This window comes from Nothobranchius furzeri, chromosome 18, assembly GCF_043380555.1.
Source record: "Nothobranchius furzeri strain GRZ-AD chromosome 18, NfurGRZ-RIMD1, whole genome shotgun sequence".
Taxonomy (NCBI): domain Eukaryota; kingdom Metazoa; phylum Chordata; class Actinopteri; order Cyprinodontiformes; family Nothobranchiidae; genus Nothobranchius; species Nothobranchius furzeri.
This window is the reverse complement of record NC_091758.1, coordinates 12,996,037-13,018,047: the sequence shown is the minus strand read 5'-3', so window position 1 is coordinate 13,018,047 and position 22,011 is coordinate 12,996,037. Positions and strand designations below refer to the sequence as shown.

Here is a 22,011-nt window from a genome sequence, read left to right as displayed (position 1 = left end):
GACTCAGTCTGATCACTGGTCACTAAGTATGTTTTATGATGTCAACAGTGTGTGTGTGTGTGTGTGTGTGTGTGTGTGTGTGTGTGTTTGTTTTTAAGTGGACCATGTTTTACTTTAACCTGTAACGTGTGGACATTTCTTCTCGTGGGGACATTGTGGAGCAGCCTGAACTGAAGGAACTTTTAGGTTGGGGTTAGGAGAGAGCAGCATTGGTTAGGATTTTGTTTCTGCCTCCTGCAGCCTTTAAAATGACATAAATGGATATAATTTGTGGTTTTATTCGCGCACCTTTTTGCTCATAATGAACATGGAGCTTATTTCAGCTCAGCCGTGAAACCTCCCCTCGCCTCTAATCTCCTGGCAGAACACACACCCGCGGTGGGAGGGGACCGGGACCGGACCGAACAGGGGACCCAGCAGACTTCAGAGGACCTTGATCACCATGGAGACCCACGCGCTCAGCCTCCTACTCATCGCCCTCGCGACCCTGCTGCTGCTTCCTCCGGGACCGGGACTCCGGCAGCCGGTGGTGGGAGCGGAGTACTCCACCAAAACCGATCCGGATTACGAGTTCGGTGACTACCGGGGGAAGTGGTGCATCGATGACCACGGCTTCGTTTACAACATCGGAGAAGTTTACTTTCCAAGTCCAACCGCGTGTCCGTGCACGTGCACAGTGGACGGTCCAGTGTGCGTGCGACCCAGGTGTCCCCGCATCCACCCGCGGTGCACGAGGATCCGGTTCAAGGCGTGCTGCCCGGTGTGTGAGGCCATGGCCCGGGTGTGTGTGTACGGAGGCAAAACCTACAGACCTCTGGAGGAGTTCAGGGTGAGAAACATTCTCCTCCATCACCTCCCCATCCTTCACGTTCAAGTTAACCAGTGATTCTGACCGGAACCTTGTGTGTGTGTGTGTGTGTGTGTGTGTGTGTGTGTGTGTGTGTGTGTGTGTGTGTGTGTGTGTGTGTGTGTGTGTGTGCGCGCGTGTGTGTGTGTGTGTGCGCACCGTCGCTACATCAACAAGTCAGTGACTCGATGTAATCTGGTTACTTCCACAGGAAACGTTGAACTAATTGGAAAATTGAAATGAATTCAATTGGAATGTGAAGTGCCTTGAGGCGACTCTGGCTGGGATTTGGAGCTTCACAAGTACACCAAACTGAATTATAAATCACAAAGGTTGTGACTAAAGCCTGTCGTGTGTGTAAACAAGCTCTATAAATGAGGCTCTGACAGCGGTTATTACATCTAACGAGGACATGTGTGTTACAGAAAATGTCTTCCTGTCCTGTGAGACAGGAGTCTGTTTTCATTTGGGCCTGTAGAAGAGAAACGCTGAGGTCAGAACTTCTTGTGTGTTTTAGCTGTCGAGGTGTGAGCGTTGCCGCTGCGAGGCCAACAGAGAGGTCTACTGCAGCATCTCTGACTGTCCAGCACCACACTGTGTCAACCCCACATATCAGCCCAACCACTGCTGTCCCATCTGTAAGACGGGTAAGACTCGGATCAGGTCGTGTCAGGCAGCAAGAGACAGCCACAGAACATCTGAATCATTTGCTTTCTCCGGTCCGATTGGATCAGAAACCCAAACACTTGCAGGTAAACGTGGTGAGAAAGATGCTGCAGCTGCATCTCGGAGGACATTCTGGTCAGCTTCAGCTTCAAGTTTAGACCTCAACCTGAGCTGTGTGCAGGAACCAATAAACCCTTGATGGCTTTGGATCAGAACCAACATCATTCTAGTGTATTTTTATTCGTGGATAAGTTCTTTTCTGCTCAGTTGTTTAATCTTATGAATCACTGTCATGTAGACCCATCCAAACACTTCTGTTTGCAATGAGAACTTTTAGTTGTTTCATATCACACACAGATAGTTTAGATTAGTGTCATGTTTCCTTCTGTTAGGGCCCATTTATTTCAGTAATCTAGTTTTTTAATAAACATATAGACACACATTTCATGGTGTTCCAGTTTATTTAGTCATTTATACTTTAGTTTTGTAGTAATTTATAGTAAATATAAAGTTTTATAGAGAGGGGATCCAGGTTTTCTTGTATATTTTTATGATAAAGTAAATGAAATAGTTCCTTTGGCTGGTAATTAGTTTCTTTTATAAAATTGTAACTGTTATTTTTTGAAGAAGTAATCAGTAAATCTAACTAATTGCTTTTTAAAAGGCTGCAGGTATCGAGCGCAGGTGGAGCAACCAGTGACTCCGCCCCCTAACTAATCAGGGATCAACAGTCGCTGTGGTCGTGTTTTGGGCATGGCTCTGTGATCAGAACCATAAGGAGGTTTGAGATGGTAGTAACCACCAACCCGTTAGTGAGGGAGATAGCTGGAAACCAACACACACTCACACACAGCTCTAGTTACGTCACCCGAAACCCAGCAGCTCCCGGGGCTGACCCTGTTGCATCACTGCCTCTAAATCCCTCTAAAGGAGATTATCAGCAAACACGATCTTCATATTTTCATGTTCTGTTATTTATAACAACAAACAAAACCAGCTGAGTGAAGTAAACAAACGATGCTGGGCAGATGGTTTTCTCTGTTGCGTCACCGTTGTTTTTTTCCTGCTTCACATTTCTCTCGTGCCAGCTTGTGCTTCAGAGCACACAGTTGGATCTGGCATTAGATAACCTCAATTTCCTGTGCTCCCACTGACTCGTGGTGACAAACGAACCCCTTCCTGTGGGTTTAGGGACTGGATGACTAAAGCCACACACCCATGCTTCCCTAAAACTATTTAACAACATGAACAGAGTTCATTTACGGCTTTCCAGTGTGCCTGTTACTTCTAGTGGTGTGAAACAGTGTTTACCCCTCCTGATTTCTTTTTTTTTTTTTGCATGTTAGTCACACTAAATGTTTCAGATTGTGGCGGTGAGCTGGGACAAGCACGTCTGTGGGAGAGATGGAAGCGGGTTTGTCCACAGGAACGCGGCTGGACACAATTAGATCACATCAATAATCGACTTGCTATCAACAAATATAGGAGAAGACTGAGGAGGGGGAGTTCTGCAGGGGAGCAGAGGAGCTGAGATGGAGCAGACGAGATGGGGCTGAACAGTTGAGAGCTGGCCTTACACACGGCGTAAAGAACAGAGACTGTCGGTGCGTGCGTGCGCGCACACGACCCCTTTAGCAGTTCAGATCTCTACAGTGGTGACACTGGTCCAATTTTCTGGTGTAACGGGCTCTGTATGCAGCAACTGCCCCTCCTGCCTCCAGCCATCAGGCTCAGCCAGTCGCTGCCCCGGTGCAATTGCTGGCAGACATAGCTCAGCTCCAACGTAGAAGAGTCAGAGACGTGCCTGTCTCTGCTCACGCCTTGCAAACACTAACTGATTCAGGCAGAGCACATGCACCAACTCTCTGTATCAAGTGTGTGCGACGCTGCGCTCTCTGGAGGTAGAGATGAGAGCTTCCTCTGTTCTCACGGTGCAGCGCCGCACACATTCACTGAAACAGGAAGTGCCTCTCCTGCCTCCTCTGACCGCACGACACTGCCCCCTTCCACCATCACGCTCTACCAGATGATGTCGGCGGATGACCCGGAAGCATTCCTGGAGATGTTCAAGCTCACTACCACCGCCTGCCAGTGGCAGAGCAGGAAGTGGGGGATCCGGCTACTCCCATTGCTAACCGAGGTGGCACAAGCAGCAGCGGCGGTGCTCCCACCAGACTCTAGCGGATTTGGAATGCCGTCTGTATCCCAGACCCTTGTGCACCATTGTTTGGCTCATTCTGAGGCTACGGGGAAGGAATAAGGGTTGTTCATTAAATGCATCCATGGTGATATGTATGAATATCCCACACTCGGGCTAGAAATGTACTTTAAGGGTCAAAGACATATGATTCAGGCTGCAGTTAGGTCCTGCCTGTCTCCCCCCCTGATATTGGGTACTGATTTGCCGGGGTTCAAAGGGTTAGTGAAACAATGTGTAGTGATGTGTTCACGACCATTGGTCAGCTGTAGGGTAAGGGGGGTGTTCAATGGTGACGAGAGGATGTCCGATGCTTCTCCAGGCAGAGGAGAAACGGTGAGATTCCTTGTAGAGACTGGTCGTTCCCCCATTCCAACCTACTGAAGATTTCCCGCTGGAGCAGTCTTGTGATGATACCCTGCGCTCAGCTTTTGACCAGGTGATGTCAATTGATGGTCGTAAGGTGCACCCTTTTGCATTGACTATGGATAGACTTTATAGGGTGAGCCGTGCCACCCAAAGAGACGCAGACATCACCCAATTGCTGGTGCCTAAAAGCCGTCGGGAATTACTTTTCCAGGCGGCTCATTACAACCCCATGGCCGGACACTTGGGATATGAAAAAACACTTTGTCGGGTGATGGACCGTTTTTATTGGCCGGGCATCTGAGCAGATGTCCAGCATTGGTGTGTGGCCTACCCAGAATGTCAATTGCATCAACAGCATGATCACCACTGCGATTCCTCTTGTTGATGGAGGTCCCGTTCAAATACCTCTGGATGGATAATCTGTCCATTTCCCAGAAGTGCACAGGGATATCAGTTCTTCCTAATTCTAGCGGACTACACCACCCGGTATCTTCTTCTTCCGGCTTTTGGAGAGTACAGACGATTTTTTTCTCCTCTCCCTCCCTCCCCATCCCAAGGCTCTTTGTCCTGTCTTTGTGTGCACGGCGCTTTCTGCATTTTTTTCTGGAAACTGGAAATTATTAAAAATGGATCTGGTCAGTTGGTCTCTCAATGCGATTGACAACATTTTTCAACAATGAGAACGGGAGAAGGGGCTCCTGGATGTCCCTCTGGGACAGAGCCAGCTGGGCATATCATGGACTCCTGGAAACAGTGAAACCTGATAAGCCTCTCTCAACTGTATGTAGAGGATTCTGAAGACGTCTGGATATTCGTCGTTTTGGTGTCGGGATTCCTGCTGTTTTGCCTGAGCGGTTACCTGGCATACTAGAAAATTAACAAGCTTTCGAGGAATATTGGCTCAATCCCGGAGCTCAGGGATGGAATGCATCAGGCTGTGAACGCACAAACTCATATAATTGTCGAGATCAGTCGTAAGCTTGGAACTTTGGCTGAGAATCAGGCTCTGGCACAGAAGGCGGATTCCATCAAGGAGAGAGTTGACGGATCAGCACGGATTGGGATAGATTAATTATGCCATTATTGGATCTAGAGGGGTTGAAGACCAACAGAACTTTAAGGCAGAGAGGAAAGTATCTCTGTCTGTCCCCAAAATAATTCTTATCTGAATCTGGTGCCATTGGAGCCTGTGAGGCTGAAGTGAAAACTCCCCCCTCAGAAGAAATGTGGAATGCTGCAGTCGCTATGGAAACTTTTTCTCCCTATCCCAGCCTGGGCGGTACTGTGACCGGTGAAGGCCGTGGAACCGTTTCTAGGAGTTAATGTGCCCTGTAATCCATTATCTCCCTCCCCTGTCCAAACGGAGGTGATAAGCGCTGCTCCATGCGGCTGCACGCACTGAAGTGAGGAGAGTCCCAACCCTACCTCCCCACCTAGTGGACACTTATGTTGTGTGATGTCTGAAGTCTGTGTGCATATCGGTCTGAGGTGTTTTTGCATAGCAAAGCTACCCTTTCTGTTGAGGGTAACTCTGAAGTGCCTTTTTTCCCTCCACCTGACTCTATCCTCATATAAACCCTCTTGATCTATTACGGTAGCGCGACTTGGGTTGCAAATGACCACAGTCATGTGTCTGTATGTATGTATGTCTGATCTCAGAATTGTGTGTACTGAAACTCTAATTGTGTGTACTGAAACTCTAATTTCCCTCTTGGATTAATAAAGTATTTTTTAATTGAATTGAAGCAGTGCCGCAGGCACTGTTTCAAGTCATCTCTCGGGTTGGGATCCCAACAACCCAGGGTCCAGACCAGGAAGCAGAGTCGTAGTTTAACACACCCCTCTGCAGGTTCTGTACTGTTACCCACCCACTACCCCATAGAGACAGTGTCCTGCCCATGGCCAAAATCACATAGATTAAATATCAGGCTTAATAAAGCAAATCATGGAAATCTCATAAATATTAGAACAAATTCAACTGAGCAGAAAACTAGAAAAATTAAATGTGGGTAATTGAACATTAGGTCTATTTTTTCTAAGACTTTGTTAGTTAATTGGATTTGAGATAATCAGATTTCTTTGCTCTCTCTCACAGAATCCTGGCTGCAGCAAGAGGACTATGTTAGTTTAAACGAGTCGACTCCTTCTAATTATTCAAATCATCATATTGTTCGAAGTACAGGGCGAGGAGGAAGAGTAGCAACCATTTTTCATTCGGACTTATTAATCAGTCCCTTACCAATTAATAGCTACAGTTAGTTTGAACATCTTATTCTTAGTTTTACTAATCCAGATTGCAAAACTGTAAAACCACTCTTGTTTGTTTGTAGTTTTGTATCGTCCACCAGGCCCTTACTCTGAGTTTTTGGATCAGATCTCTGATTTTTTTTTATCTGACTTGGTGCTAAAATACTGATGAGGTCATTGTAGTGGGGGATTTTAACATTCATGTGGACATTGAAAATGATAGCCTCAGTGTAGCCTTTAGTAATATCTTAGACTCAATTGGTTTTACTCAAAGAATACATAGCTCCACCCACTCCTGCCATCATACATTAGACCTTGTGCTGACTTATGGCATAGAGTGTGAAGAAATAACGATCTTTCCATATAATCCAGTCCTCTCTGACCACTTTCTGATAACCTTTGAGTTTTTTATAACTGAGTTCTCGAGACATGAAAGTAAATTTCACCATAGTCGGTCTCTATCTGACAATGCAGTTGCATCTTTTAAATCAACTGTTCCATCTTTACTGTCCTCAGCATCTCAGAGGCATGTAGCAGAGGGCAATATTTTCAGTTCTAGCCCCTCACAAATTGATGCCTTAGTTCATCATGTTAATTCCTCTTTACGTGTGGCATTAGATGATGTTGCCCCTTTAAAAAAGAAGGTAATTAGGGACAGGAAGTTGGCTCCCTGGTGTGTGTGTGTGTGTGTGTGTGTGTGTGTGTGTGTGTGTGTGTGTGTGTGTGTGTGTGTGTGTGTGTGTGGTCTGCAGAGAAAAGAAAGACATTGAGCACAAAGTTGAAAACACTTTGCTTTAATATGTATAGTTATCACAGTGTGAACTGTAATGTTCAGGAGCAGACACATAGCCTACTTACTATTTGAGCAGAGCTCATTTATTGAACCTCTCTCTACCTTTGTATACTAAAAACAACCTTTAGCCTAAAGTAACTGCTTTTCTTTCAGAAAAATTAGTACTTTAATGTAACAGTTGGCTTATAACATTTTCTTTCACCTATCCACAATTAATGTAACACTTTGTTTAATTTGTCAAAGTGTGAATGACATAATCTAACAAAAGGTGCTGTTCAGACCAGTCTAAGCTAAGTCAGCTCCTAGCTTAGTCTACATGTGGTGATAAATGCATCAACTCACATTAAACTAAACACAAGAAAAGGTTCATTTTCTTGTCAAATTTAACTTGACAATTAAATTTAATATTGAAAGGTTGGTAGAAAAGATACTTTGATAAAATCGGTCTTTGTCAGACATGTGACCTGCATGTCAACCACACCCCATTGCGCCATTTTAGGTGTAGGACTTGCGTTGCAGCTGAAGCAGAAGAATAGTCAAAAGGATGGATAGAAAGAACTAGGACGAACACATCTTAGGATAAACTTGTGAAGGAGGCTAGTGATTTCAGAAATTGTCTATAGTTGACATTGTAGACTGGGGCTGCTCAGTTAATCGAATTTTAATCACAATTGCAATCTGGGTTTTGAATGATTATAAAAACCAAACAAGCCAATTATTTGCTCCTCCCTTCTGTACTCTGCACATCTCCCACATAGTCGCCAGCTTATTTCTAAAAGCTTTTCAGACTCCCTTCTTAAGTTTTATCCCAAAAGCACCTGGCAAACAACTTAGCAATATTTCTGGTAACTTTTAGCTATTTTCTGTATAACTTTGTTGTCGATAATTTCTGCAGGTTTGCAAAACATTTAGGAAAGCAAATGAAGTGCGCCATAGAAACCATGGTTCAGTAAACGTCCCTTAGCCAGCCCATATTCTTTGATGTTCTTCTGACATGTCTTACCTTTAGGCCATGTAATGGAACAGCACCTTCTATATAGCACAACTCTTGTCATCACTGGATTGCCGAAAGTTTGGGACCATTGAGGTGACCTCTAGCGTTTTTGCTTAGGAGTGGTTTTCATCTGGGACCTCATGCAGCCACGTGTGCCTGGTCTTTCACATCCTGGAGTCATGAACACTTTGGATGTATGGAGCTAGGATTGGGACAATATTCAATGTAACTTGTACCAAGTTTTGTAACTTGGAACATATTTCATGACATGTAACTTTGGATTCGTAACTTGTAACTTTAGTTTCCTAACTTGTAATTCTAAATTTGTACTTGTATTTCTTGTTTTGTACCAGGAAATTTTCATTTTGTACATGTATTTTTTGTTTTGTAAAATCAGAGTTTTATTTTGTACATTTACTACTCATTTTGTAACAGCAAACATTCATTCAGAAACATGAAACTTTCGGGTTTTTACCTAGCAGACTTCCAAAATAAAAAAATCAATGTACATGTTTGAAATCAAAACTCTCAAAACACACATTTCATTCTACAGGTACAAACCTCAAATCTACAGTGTTACAGATCATTTTGTCTCTATTCTAGCTTCGGTGGGAGGAACCAGGGTGGAACCAATGAGAGCACGAGTCTTAGCTACCAATCACGTTTCTCGAATTCCTGTCCAATCATTGGGAGAGGAGGGCAGGGTTCTGTCAGAGCTGTAGAGAGAGTTACGACACTCCTATGGAAAGAATGGAATGCGGAAGTCATGTGGTTCATGTAGCTTTTTTTTTATTATTGTACAAATTCACAAATACAGCGCATATCTTACAAATCAACAAGATATGAATAAGTACAGGCGGTTAAGAACAAAGCAGCCATCTAACAAAGAACAACAGAAAAGAACAGTATAGGTGAGAAATAACATAAAGCAGCATACAAGTACATTAAATGACCTTCCATATAAGTAAACAAAGAAAACAAAGCAAAAACAGAAGTATGCACATACAGTCTAGCTACATCAGTTGAAAAGCAGCATCAAAAATTCAAGTAAGATGTGAGCTTTATTTAATTTACACTTATCTAATGAAGCCTTCAATAGAAGGACTTCATTTTTAAAAACAGCAAAAATCAGAGTAATTTTTAAGAAGCGACATTTATGAATGAAAAATTTTGCAACTATAAATAAGTTGTTAATCCCAAATTCTATTTTCTTATTTTCTGTTTGTAGGCCAAATCTAATTACTTGAAAGGTTAGAGAAGGGCAGTCAATATTTTTAGAGGTTAACCAGTACTGAAAATCATCCCAAAAAGATCTGGAACTGTTACATGCATAAAAAAAGGTGCTCTGTATTCTCAATATCAGTGTTGCAAAAAGTGCATGTGTTCGTATCTATATTGAATTTCTTATGAAGATAGTCCTTGGACGGGTATATGGCATTTAAAATTTTAGAGTGATTTTCTTTTGCTTTTGGTGGAATTGGAAAAGAAAGATACTTAATCAAAAACCTAGAATTATAATCTTTAAATAAATATTCTCTTTTTAATTGAGAAGGAAAAAGTTGTTTGGTTAGAATTGTCCTTAAAAATTTATTATTGCATGACTTTCCTTTAAATTGACGATCATCAATAATTAAGGACAGAGGAAGAATAGGTTAAACTGGCTTTAGCAATCTGAATCATTGCAGGGGGAATGGCTTTCACAGCTTTAATGAATTTACTTTGAGTACATGATACGCCATAATTGTCTATGAATTTATTATACCATCATTGCCATCATTGTCTAACAGGTGTAAAACTGTCCAAATTCCATGATCCATCCAATCCTTATAAAAATTTATTTTCTATTTATCAATATACATCTGTTGTTCCAAATTGAATTTGTATGTGGAGAAAAATAATTTTCCAGTACTGAAGAACCTGTTTATGAAAATTAGATAATTTAATAGGTATTTTGGAAATGTCAAAGTCACACTTTAAGAGAAATTCAATGCCACCAAGCTTCTCGAAAATTATTTTAGGGAAATAAAACCAAATACTGTTTGAGTTATTTATGAAAGACTGCAACCATTTGAGTTTGATGGAACCATCCATTGCTTCAAAATCAATCACATTCAAACCTCCTTCTTCAAATGATCTCACTACATCATTCTTCCTAGCTTGTTTCTCCAAATGTAATTAAAGTTAATTTGATTTATATTATTGATTAGTCTATTGGAAACATATAAGCATTGTGATGGATAAATCAGTCGAGAGATGCCTTCTGTTTAGGTAAGTAAGACGCGTCCAAAGATGGAGAGGTCTCTTTGTAACCAGCTGATTAGGATCTTTTTAGATTTCTAGGTAATATGCTCAAAATTTAGATTTTGTATTATTTGTATTCTTTGAGATTATAATACCCAAATATTTAATTTCAGTTTTAATAGTTATGTCAAGAGAGATACTGGGTTCACAATCATGAATATTTAATAATTCACATTTTCTGATATTCAGGTACAAACCAGAGGCCTTTGAAAATAGTGAAATTTCATTTAGTGCGAGAGGAACCTGTGACGTGTTCTTTAAAAATAGTGTCGTATCATCTGCTAATTGACTTATGATCAATGGGGCTCCTATCAAGTTCAGTGGTTGAATATTTGGATTGTATTTCATGAAAATAGCTAAAAGTTCCGTTACAATAATGAAAAGTAACGGAGAAGCTGGACACCCCTGACGGATTCCTCGACTGACGTTAAATCGTTTAGACGTTCCAAAAGGTAAAGAAATAGAACTATTGATATCGGAGTATAACAAAGAAATGAAATCTATGAAATTTTACCAAAACCAAAATACTGTAAAGCTTTTAAAATAAAAGGATGTTCGGCCATATCAAATGCTTTATAAAAGTCTAAAAAAAGAATCACACCATCATCTTCAATTAAGTGATTATAATCCAATAGATCTAAAACTAATCTAATATTATTGTGGATAGAATGATTCTTAAGGAACCCAGATTGTGTTTCACTAATAATCTGATCTAAGCCGTCCTTTAATCTGTTTGCAATAACATGAGCAAGAATTTTATAATCTGTATTCAATAGAGTAATTGGTCGTAGATTATCGATTAATCTTTACCAGGTTTGTGAATAAGGGAAATAAGACCCTGTTTCATTGTCGTTGCTAATGTTTCATTACTAATGGTTTCCCTGATAGTTTTGAAGAAAAAATCTTTTATTTCTTTCCAGAAGAATTTATAAAAGATGGCAGTCAAGCCATCCTGACCAGGAGCTTTGCCCATGTTCAGTTTGTTTAAGGCTTGATCTAAATCATCCAGTGATATGTCAGAATCACAAATTTCTCTGAATACAGAATCGATTTTTGGAATATAAGGTTCAATCTGATCACAAAAGGTAATTGAATCAGTAATTAAATATTTAGATGAGTATAAATTTGAATAAAACTTATGTATTTCTTCTGCTACTATAGTCTTGTGATTTGTGCATTCTTCCCCATTTACAATTAATGTATAAATAGATTTCTTCTCTTGCCTCCGTTTCTCCAGATTGTAGAAATATGAAGTACTTTATTCACCTTCTTCTATCCATTTTGCACGAGCTCTAATGTATGCTCCATGAGCCTTTTTCTTGTATAAATCATCTAATTGAGCTTGAAAAGACAAAGGGGATTTCTTATAAGCCTCTGACATAAACTGTCTATTACAATAGTTATTTAAATTGTAAAGTAGTGTAGTGATCTGTAGTTGTATATTTATACACAATAATTAGATCAAAATATTATAATCAGAAGTGGCTGTTTTTATCATCAGGGAGTTTACTTAAACACTCTGTATTGACTGAGAGACAAGAAAAGAGAGAGTTGGGATCGTTTAAGAATCTTTAATTTCTATAATTATAAATTCTTACAATCTACCAGGACCATAGGCTTCATTTTAACCGGGGACGCCGGGGACATGTCCCCGGCAAAATTTGTGATTGGCAGCTGTGTCCCCCCCACTTTCAAAAAAGCCTGCTGATGAGGATTTTTGTTTTACCAGCTCAGATCTTTTACCAGGGATCGGCAACCTGTTCCCATCAAAGAGCCATTATTACCCGTTTCCCACAGTAATGAAAACACTGGGAGCCACAGCAGCGCAGCGTTGTGGGCGGGGCCTACCCTCAGACAGCAGAGAGCTGCTCACAACCAGGTGACAGCAGCCGGTACCATGGGCGTCGCACCCGTGGGGGATTCAACACCCACACTTTTCCAGCTGTTTTGCTCACCTCCACTCCAGTCTGGTTTCTTTACGTTGCACTCACTCTGTTTGCCTCATCTCCTTCTTCACCTCCACTTCTGACAACCGATGTCGGGTTTCCAGGAGAGCAGGAGAGGGAGGGACGGAAGAGCTCGACTGAATTCATAATTTTACATCTTGACATTAGCTGTACAAAGTCTGAGTTTGATCAAGTGAAGAACAATAATTTGCAGAGGTTTATAACTGGCGCAGCGCCAGGTTTTCATTTTTGGGTGGTCCAAGGTAATTCTGGACGGACCTTAATAAGCAGTGACTTAAGTGAAGCAGGCAGGTCGCGCTAGAAAATTTCGTTTAAAAAGACGTCATAAATGTTTTTCCCGTCATTTTTATTTATAAAATATGAAGTAAAAACTCACAATTTAATTTTCATTCATTTGTCATTAATTAGTCTACACCCGTGCGTTAAGTGGACCATCTTCCAGTGAAAGAAAAGCATCCGGCCCACCTCTCCAAATGCGTAAAATGTGCATCACAGCCACTAGGCGCACCGTCAGCTGTCATCCCAGACAAGAGCAGAGCAACTAGAGAAAGAATAGAGGATAACTGTGTCTGGATGTGGATGGAGATTACATTTTACAGCAGCCTGATCATCATTTAAATACGTAAACCATCACCTGTCTTCTAGTCCACGCTATCAGCATTATTTTAATTGGTGTGTGTGTGTGTGTGTGTGTGTGTGTGTGTGTTTTCCACTTCAAACACTGGTCTAACCAACCAGACCAGCGTGTCCAGTAACATATTAATGTTACAATTAAACAGTTTCACTTCATGTAGGCTAGGAACGTTTCACCTGCCGTAGCCCGACCGCTTCTGCTCCACATGAACTTTGTGCGTGACCAAATGTCTCTACAGGTGCTTTCTGAGCTGAAGAGGCGACTGGATGCGTCATGCGTCTCCATATTGGAGACGGGAACAAGCGCTATTCAGCCAAACTTTCATAATTTCATAAAAATAACATTTTCCAAGTGACACATCCCTCAGAGAGACCGGGTTTCCAGACCGCTTCAGTGGGAGGAAATCAACCAACATCCTTGAGTTTATCCGTCAAAATAAACAGTCAAATGGAAATATCTGTAACCTGCCATTTAACTGTTTTGCCTTCTTGTGAAGATTGTTGCAAAGAGAAACAATTAAACCTGATTAACCCCAGAGCCACGCGCACTGCGCTGTACGTCGTGACTGTAAATGAGGGGGAGACGATTTAATCGGATCCTTTTCTTTTCAACATGGTTTAATGTAAAGTTTCATTCAGTACAAACTTTAGTTACACCGATCTAACGAGACAGATCCTGGATTTGTATTCTGAACAGTTTAAACATGTTTAAAACGGAGACGTGCGTGAAGCGTCTAAAATTCGCACCTGCTCCGCTATTATGGAAATTAAACTCACAAGATGAATAACATGAAATTATTTTAGGCACAGACAACATCCCCCACACTTTTGAAAAGCTTGCAACGCTCCTGGTCGCTCGTGTACGTCAAAGTTATCTTTCATAAAAAGATAATCAATAAAACGATTAAATAAAGTGGATCCAGAAGCTGTAGCCCGTCTCTGCCTTCAATATTCACCCTGTTGGTGGTTTTACTGAGCAGGTGCCACTTTTGTCATACGTTTCTTTTTAAAACATGTTTAGGCTGTTCAGAATACAAATCCAGGCTCTGTCACGTTTGATTGTTGTAATTAAACTTTGTAGGTGGGGGAGGTCAGAAAGCAGCTCAGAAGCGCATGATTACGCACAAGCGTGACGCGTCAACCCGGTCTCACAGACCGGGTTGGAACTGTTCAGTTTTACGCAGACAATCTTTACATTTAGAATTGGCATACAGATGTAAAATTAATGCAGTAAAATATAAAGCATTTTATTTAAATATCCAGTCATTATTTTGCAAGCACCGAGAGCCGCATGCGGCTCCAGAGCCGCGGGTTGCCGACCCCTGTGCTAGCCTACTTTATTGTCCCCAGCAATTTTTAAGCCCCACTCAAGTGTATGGCTATTGTCCCCAGCAATTCTGAAAACAAACTGACGCCCTTGACCAGGACTATCTCAATGGTGGATGCATATGGATTTGGATGTTTCGTGTTGGTGTGTGTGTGTGTGTGTTTTGTTCACAATCTCTAGGCTGGCGTAGCGAATCTGGTTGTTATGACTAGGCTACCACGAGGCTTCAGAAGCTGATGACATGAGCCGCCATTTTGTGCCGTGACCACGTACCCTGTGGAGCCTCCCGTGTAGATCAGGAAATGCCAGGTCCTCGGACCCTCGGATGTACCGGAGCTGGTGAATCAGTGGTCGCAGCACTACAAAGCCCGTCTGTGGGTCGACTCCGGTAGCAGTCGGCAGGCGTCAGCAAGTTCACTCTTATTTTGAAGGAACATCGTCTTGTTGGTTCAAACGACGGAAATCTCCAGCTTGACAGTTCTCAGCTTAAAATAGGAAAGTACAGCTGGCCAGCCTGTAACTTTCTTAATGATGACGATGGAACTCCTTAGGACCTCCAATTGAACAGAACTGAGGTTAAAATGGAACTGCCTATAAAATGGCGTTGCCTTGTTTTATATCTCCCAGTTGTTTATAAATCTTAGTAAACCAGATTGGACAACTTAAGTAAACAACCCAGATTCTCTCTATGACAGACGAAAGTTCTGATTGGTTGAAAACAATGTGTCATGCGTTTCCATGGTAATGTAGATCAGTCTGTCTGGTGCAGTCCTGTTTATTCATTAAACACATAACTCATGACATCTTTATTTCACAGATCATTCACCTGATTATTAATGATCAACATATGCTCTGATTAGCTTTATCACGAATAAAGTACTTTGATTAATTAATGGAAAGTGTTCTTCTTCTCTTCTCTGTCTCTTCTCCTGGAATGTGAACATACTGAACCAAGCGTCCGACCTTGGCGATGTTACTGTGTGAAGGGGCAGCTGTTAAGGGCAGACAATTATAATATTCATAACGCTACAGTAGTTTACTTTCAAACTCCTTTTGTTGTCTACTTTTCATTTTACTAAATGTAATAGAAAATTCTCTAACTTTAAATTTAAAAAATTCCCATCTGTGTGTGTAAGTACCAATTGTTCCATCATTGTACATTTTATGGAGGAGGTCTTTAACCATCTTAACATACCCATCATCAATTAACAGATCTGGATTAAATTTCCAATAATCTTTTTTAAATTGTGTTTTATTTTCAGGGTTAAGTTTAAGAGTAATAATACTATGATCTGTCAATGGGGCTGCAGATATGGAAACATGTGAAACGTATCTATATAGTACAGACGAGCCCAACCACAGATCTAATCTGGACATATTATTACCATTTGGTTTAATCCAAGAGAATTGAGTAACTCCAGGGTTTCTCTCTCTCCATATGTCACTTAAATTGTTTGAAGCAATGAATTTTGTTAGAGTTGGATTGCACTGATTAATACTGTATCTAGGAGGGTTTCTATCTTTGGAACAAGATTAAAATCACCGCCTAGTAACACATGGTCTGTGTGGTATAAAAGTTTATACTCGGAAAGGACATCTGTTATTTTTCCCAGCATGAGCTTATTTAGAGTTACAGAGGAGTACCCATAAACATTTACTAGAATCACAAATGAACCATCAATACTCAATACAACTGCCAGCCAGTGTCCTGAAATATCAGCCTGAAAAGTCACGACCTTCCCTGGACATCGGTAGAAACAGAGAGCTACTCCAGCAGAGTGGTTTGATCCGTGGCTGAAGAGGATTTTTTCACCCCACTGATTTGACCAGAAGGTGGCGTCACTTGAATGAGTTTCTTGCAGTAAGGCACAATTCGCTTTTAGCCCTTTGACAAACATAAACATTGCTTTTGTTTTAACATTATCCCTGAGACCTCTAACATTCAACGACACAAAGGATAAACACGTGCGTAGCATTAAAAATCAACAAAAATAGAGTTAAAAATATTAAGAATATCAAACTTGGAAGATATACAAAAAAGAAAAATTTAGTTTACTTTCCTGTTTAGTGAAAGGTGAAAGAACAGTGGTGTCGGCACCTCCCATCCCATTCATAACTGCCAAACGTCCCTCTTTAAGTAGAATTCAGAAAACAAGTAGAGGTGAACACCTTTCAGCCGTCCGCCAGAACGTGACGGCCGTTGATATAACCGACAGCTCCCCTGTAGTAAGCCTTCTCCCCCGCATTTCTGGCTTGTAAAATTTTCGGCCAAACCTTCTCCCTCTCCATACGATCCTCCTTCGTCAAAACAGATTTTTTCACTCTCACAAATCTGAGCCTTTTTGGACTTCTTCCATATTCCATCTCAGTGTAGGCGCTGTGTGAATTGAATTATGACTTGGCGATTTCTGCCCTCTTCTTTTCTTCCAATCCGGTGCACAGTGTCGACGATGTACTCCAAATTATCCAACCATTCTGGGGCAATCTTGGCGAGAATTCTGATCACCTCTTTTCTGATATCTTCGCCCATGCCTTCTTTCATTCCTTAAATTCTTAGATTCCACCTTCGTGAGTACCGGTCTCGTTCTCTTGCCTTTTTTTTGAGATCGTCAACTTCTCTTCGTAAGGTTGAGGCTTCCTTCTCCAAGCCCGTAATTTTATGTTTACAATCACGGACTTCAGTTGCATTGAACTCAATGGACTCAGCAAGACTGGCAATCAACGAGGCATTCTCAGATAACTTGTTGTTAATGTCTGCCATTTTGTCATCTTGTTTATCAAATCGCACGTGGAGAGCTTGAATAGCTACCAGGATGTGGCTCGCTGTGGGGCTGGGTCTAGCAATCTTTCTCGGATGGTCACCTTTAGACGGAGTCAAGAGAAGCAAATCATTAATTTCCTCCAGATTTCTTTTTCCCCCACCGCCACCTTCAAGCTCCATGACTGAAAGACAGTAGTCGTGGTCATCCGCAGCTGGAGCCAAATCTTGTATTTTATCATTCTGGGAAGACATGCTTTCTCTTTTGTCCTTCTGGCATTTTTGTGAAGTCAGCGTAAGGTTTTTGAGGGAACAAAGCGTCAAAAAAGGAGGGTTAAAAGGTGCCTTGCACCAGAGCTAAGTTAAGGACAGCCGCTTAGTTCGCCATCTTGCCGTCTCCTCTTCGTGGTTCATGTAGCTTCGAATAGTTCCAACCAGCCCCACTGCTGCATTGAACGTAGTTCATTTTCGGTGTTTCGGAAGGATTTTCTCCAGTAAGTTGATGAAATGTCATCATTTTGTTGCATTGTGAAGCGTTAGCTAACCACTTCGTACCAAAATAAGCCAACAATGATATTTTATGTAGCCAGTTTTAGCTAGATCACCTTTAATGAGCTAACTGTGTGCAGCTTGTTGATTGTGAGCAGGAGGACGAGCTGTAGACGGGTTTATTTCAGTTTGTTTGATTCTATGTTTTAAAAATATTCCCCACAGTTTGAAATAGGTTATAAACTTTTTACACTATTAGTTTTATTTGGGATTTTTTGTAAAATACGTTGCTGGTTGCTGTATCAACACGAACATGCATCAGAATGGAAGCACAAATGGAGAGACCAATAATAAAGAAAATGTGATTGTGAAGACAAGTAATTATTTAATATTTTTCAGTTAATAACACTGACTGCAACAAACTGCTGAAGCATGAGACAAACAGGATTACGAACATAAGAAGATATGTTGTTCTGTTTTGTGGACTCAAGTAATAAGAATAGAATTAAGATAATTCAAGAACAGTAGTCGAACAATAACTTTTAAAAATTAGACATTTTCCATAAAACTGCTCATTTCCACTTGCTTTATAATATTAGCATTTGCAATTTTGATAAGAAATAAGAATTAACAATAACACAACTATTAATAAATAAATGTCAGAGTAACTAAAACAAAAATCTTATGTAACAATTAAAGGTTAAACTGTGTTGTGTGTCCATCTTCATGTTTTCATAGTGGCTGATCGGAGAGCTGACCAGGAACAACGGTGGTGGTAAAACCCAGTTGGGTCTGCGATGGAGTGATGCACGCCTGGAGTGATTGCCATCTCATCCACAGTAAGCACACACTCTCTTTCCATCTCTGTCAGATTTTTTACCTTCAATAACTGAGCATGTCACACACCTCTCCTAACACACCTGGTTCCAGTTAACGGGCTGCGTTTGTCTTTGCAGGGTTCTCACATCAGGCAGAGGGATACTCGTGTCCTGAAGAAACGTGTAGCCTGTTGAACCCACTGAAAAACGGAGTTGTACTGCCTTTTTGATTGTCTGTTTACTCCATTTAATGCCTCTTGTTTTTCATGCCTTTTTGACTTTCTATTTCCTCCCTTAGGTTTTCCAGCTGGGTTCCCTGGTTGCATGGCCTGTTCCTTTCTCCTCCTGGCCCTGACGCCGGCTCCTCATGGCTTTCTGGGATGTCCCTCTCTCCTGATACCATCTCATGCCCCCCTCACTTTCCCTCACCTCATTTGCCTCACTGCTGCTTTCCCCATTCTCTGAAATTATAATGGCTCTGTTAGAAGAATAATTTTTAAATAAAATAAATACAAATGTCTAATATTTCAAAAGATTTGTACCACAGTTTACTTGAGTACAACATGTGTGGTCACTGGTCAGTGGATCAACATGCAGTGGTTCTGCTGTACTTCTCACTGCGGGATCCTTCCTCCTCCTTGGTTCAGGGCGATGAACAAACACAGCATCAGCCCTGAGTCTCACCTTGCCTTGCCTAAGCTTAGTAAACTGTCCCTCCTCAAAATGTACCTGTAGAGTGGTGTATTAGTTTATTTCCTGCCATGTTTAACAGTTTAATTGCAGCCTTGGGCAGTTGAGAGCAAAACATGTAGAGCCTTGATAGAAAACATTATAGAGTGCACATTAAACTCACTGCACACAGCTTTTTTTTATTGTGATCTCTGGTCATGGTGAGGTTGCTCCATTCTGATTCCTCCCTCAGACTGATTGCTATATGCAGCGCAGCCAACCATGTAAAATCAACCTATAAAGGGATTATTAAAATACTATTTTTGTACATATAGAAATGTTGAACAGAACCAAAAATAGAGATGTAAAATTACATTTTAAATTTGTATTCAACCCTAAAATTAGTAATTTCATATTTTAACCCACTGACAAATTTAATCTAATAATAATCAAAATAGTTATTCTAAAGAGTTTAATTAGGTCTTGAGTACATTGCTCATAATTAATGATTCAGCTTATTTGTACATATGTAATGACTTAACATGTTGGTAAAATGCTTTATTAAAAATACTATTATACATGTTGTACAAGTTTGGTGTTCATTTTTTCAAAATTAACACTATCTACTGTGATGAACCATACAGTTTTATTGAAAAATTCTTTGTAATTAGTCGCTATAGAAGCCAGATAAACTGGGTTATAGATGCATGTACCGTCTTCACATAAAAATATAAAGTAATGATTGTAAAATGTATTCTACTGAACATAATAGATCATCATTCAAAGCATAAACAGCTACATATTTTCTTCAAGGTAAGCTGGAGCAGAATTCTAGCTTTCAATAACTTTAAAATGGATATTACAACTCGAGTTTAGGTCTTCTTGTAGGACTTTGTTATTAAATATGCTTATATTAGAGCAGTGTGTTGCATTACTACAAATTTATTGCTATAATATATTATAGTAATGTATGTGGTCTAAATGTGTTCGACAGTGTTAGGACTATCGTGTTCCTGTAATGTAGAACAGTTACGGGTGTTTGTCTTCGTACAAATGCCCGTAAAAATATAAATGGGCTACTTTGTGAAGGAGTTAGGACATAATATATATTATTCAATAATTACCAACAACCGTCAGGGGAAATGTGATTTGTCCCACCACACGCTGTGGAGAGCTCCAAGAACCATGTGACCGCGTGTCGAAACTCTACTTGGCGGTAATTTCAGTCCGCCGACCACTCCTGGGAGGGTTTACTATTGCTGTTTCACCATTTAAACAAAGCATTTTAATTAAAGTTGTAACAATTTTTATTTAACATTTAAACCAAATGAACACCCATCACACTACAATGGATCAACCAGTGACCAAGATTCCCCACCTCAGCGCCACCTAGTGGCCCACTCCCACATGTTCAATCACTTGAAAAAGCCCTTGGGCGAGGCAAGGCCGAAATTTGGGGCGTGAGTGTGATGTAGACGCATCCACGCGGTGCTGCATGTTAGACGTAGAGGCATCCTCCAAACACGAGGAAGAACACAACCATCATTCCTGTTTTTGTGTCCTTGTAGGTCCCAACTGCTTTGCTGGAAACCAGGTGATCCCAGCAGGTGAGCGTGTGAACATCGATGAGCAGACCGTGTGCTACTGCACCTTCATGGATGGAACTTGGCACACACACCCTCAGGCCACCTGTGAAAAGTTGCTCCAGCCCAGCCCGACCTCAATCATCCACACGGAGTCTCCCAGAGGGAGGGAGGGCAGACCTCTTCCCAGATTGGACCTGATCCCATGAACTAGGCACTTTTGTCTGGAAGCACAACACAAGCTACGGTCTCAGGTTCGGACTGCTGCAGAACCTTGACATTCAGTGTAGCATCAGTAAATAACTTGTTACAAGCCAACATGGAGATGAGCTCACAACTCTGCTTGGCTGAGATGTGGATCACGTGGGTTTGTCAAGAAACCCGGTGATGTTCATGGGTCAGCAGCAGACTCTGGCCTCATGAGCTCACCTTTGACCTCTTCCTGCCTCGAAGCAAGACGGTCTTTGTTCCTTTCCAACCTGAACTGGTGGAGGCTGACCCAGGAGATGTGGTTTTATCCTTTTTAAGGTCATTTAGCAGAAAAGCCAAAACTGTTCCAGTCCTCTCAGAATCAGCGGTGGAACCGTAACCATGGGCGGGACTTCGTTTCTGGAACCATTTCATGATTTCTGCTCGTTTGAGTTAGAACTTTGTCTGGTTTACTTAACATGAGTAAAAATATGGATCTTACCCCCTCCATCCCAGCACGTACAGCTTTGGTCGTAATGAAATAAAACAACCAGCTGTGATGCCTTTAAGTTTGTCACTTTCAACACTCGAGTAGCTGGACTGGGTATGAACATTAATGCATCAGGTCACTTCCTGCTCCTGGACTTACAGGAAGAGGCCACCTTCCTACACAGAGGTTAGGAAACAAATCATTTATAATCCAATCGGTCATGCGAGCATGCAGATCAGCTACCTGTGTGTGAGCGGTACTTGAAGGCATGTCAACACCTCATCCAGGTTATCGCTCTACAACTGGGCTATTAAATTCTGGGCCTAGAGGGCCGGTATCCAGCACCTTTTGGTTTTAACCCTGCTGCAACACAGCTGACCCCAGCAGCAGGTGATTCAACCACTGGATTTAGTGTTGGATTAGAGGAGGGGTGTCCAATCCTGGTCCTGGAGGGCCGGTATCCAGCAGGTTTTGTGGTTTTTCTGCTCCAACAGGCTTGATTCAGTGGTTGAAACACCTGTGCAGCAGCTCATCAGGCTCTGCAGAAGCCTATTAATTAGCTGCTGATTAAAATCAGGTGTGTTGAAACAGTTCAAACTAAAACATGCAGGATACCGGCCCTCCAGGACCAGGATTGGACACCCCTGGTAATGGCCCTGCTCTACACTAAAGCA

The 22,011-nt window shown here is 41.4% G+C and overlaps 1 protein-coding gene across 2 annotated transcripts; it reads left to right on the top strand.

The window, feature by feature from the left end:
- The first annotated feature begins 23 nt into the window (after positions 1–23).
- si:dkey-283b1.7 (von Willebrand factor C domain-containing protein 2-like) lies at positions 24–21,411 on the top strand. Of its 2 annotated transcripts, none has more exons than XM_054742214.2 (3): positions 24–829; positions 1,365–1,494; positions 6,175–14,094. In XM_054742214.2, the coding sequence occupies exons 1-3, from the start codon at positions 443–445 to the stop codon at positions 6,336–6,338; spliced, it is 681 nt and encodes a 226-aa protein (XP_054598189.2). In that variant the 5' UTR covers positions 24–442; the 3' UTR covers positions 6,339–14,094. The 2 variants fall into 2 exon arrangements, with proteins under 2 accessions (XP_054598189.2, XP_015824405.1); XM_015968919.3 differs by lacking the exon at positions 6,175–14,094 and adding an exon at positions 20,644–21,411 and having other exon boundaries at positions 56–829.
- The last annotated feature ends 600 nt before the right edge of the window (positions 21,412–22,011 follow it).

Excerpts from the sequence above, each read along its gene's own strand:
- si:dkey-283b1.7 (XM_015968919.3), top strand. The coding sequence starts at position 443 with ATGGAGACCCACGCGCTCAGCCTCCTACTCATCGCCCTCGCGACCCTG. Across the intron at positions 830-1,364 it reads GACCTCTGGAGGAGTTCAGG|CTGTCGAGGTGTGAGCGTTG; the intron begins GTGAGAAACATT and ends TGTGTGTTTTAG. Across the intron at positions 1,495-20,643 it reads CTGTCCCATCTGTAAGACGG|GTCCCAACTGCTTTGCTGGA; the intron begins GTAAGACTCGGA and ends GTGTCCTTGTAG.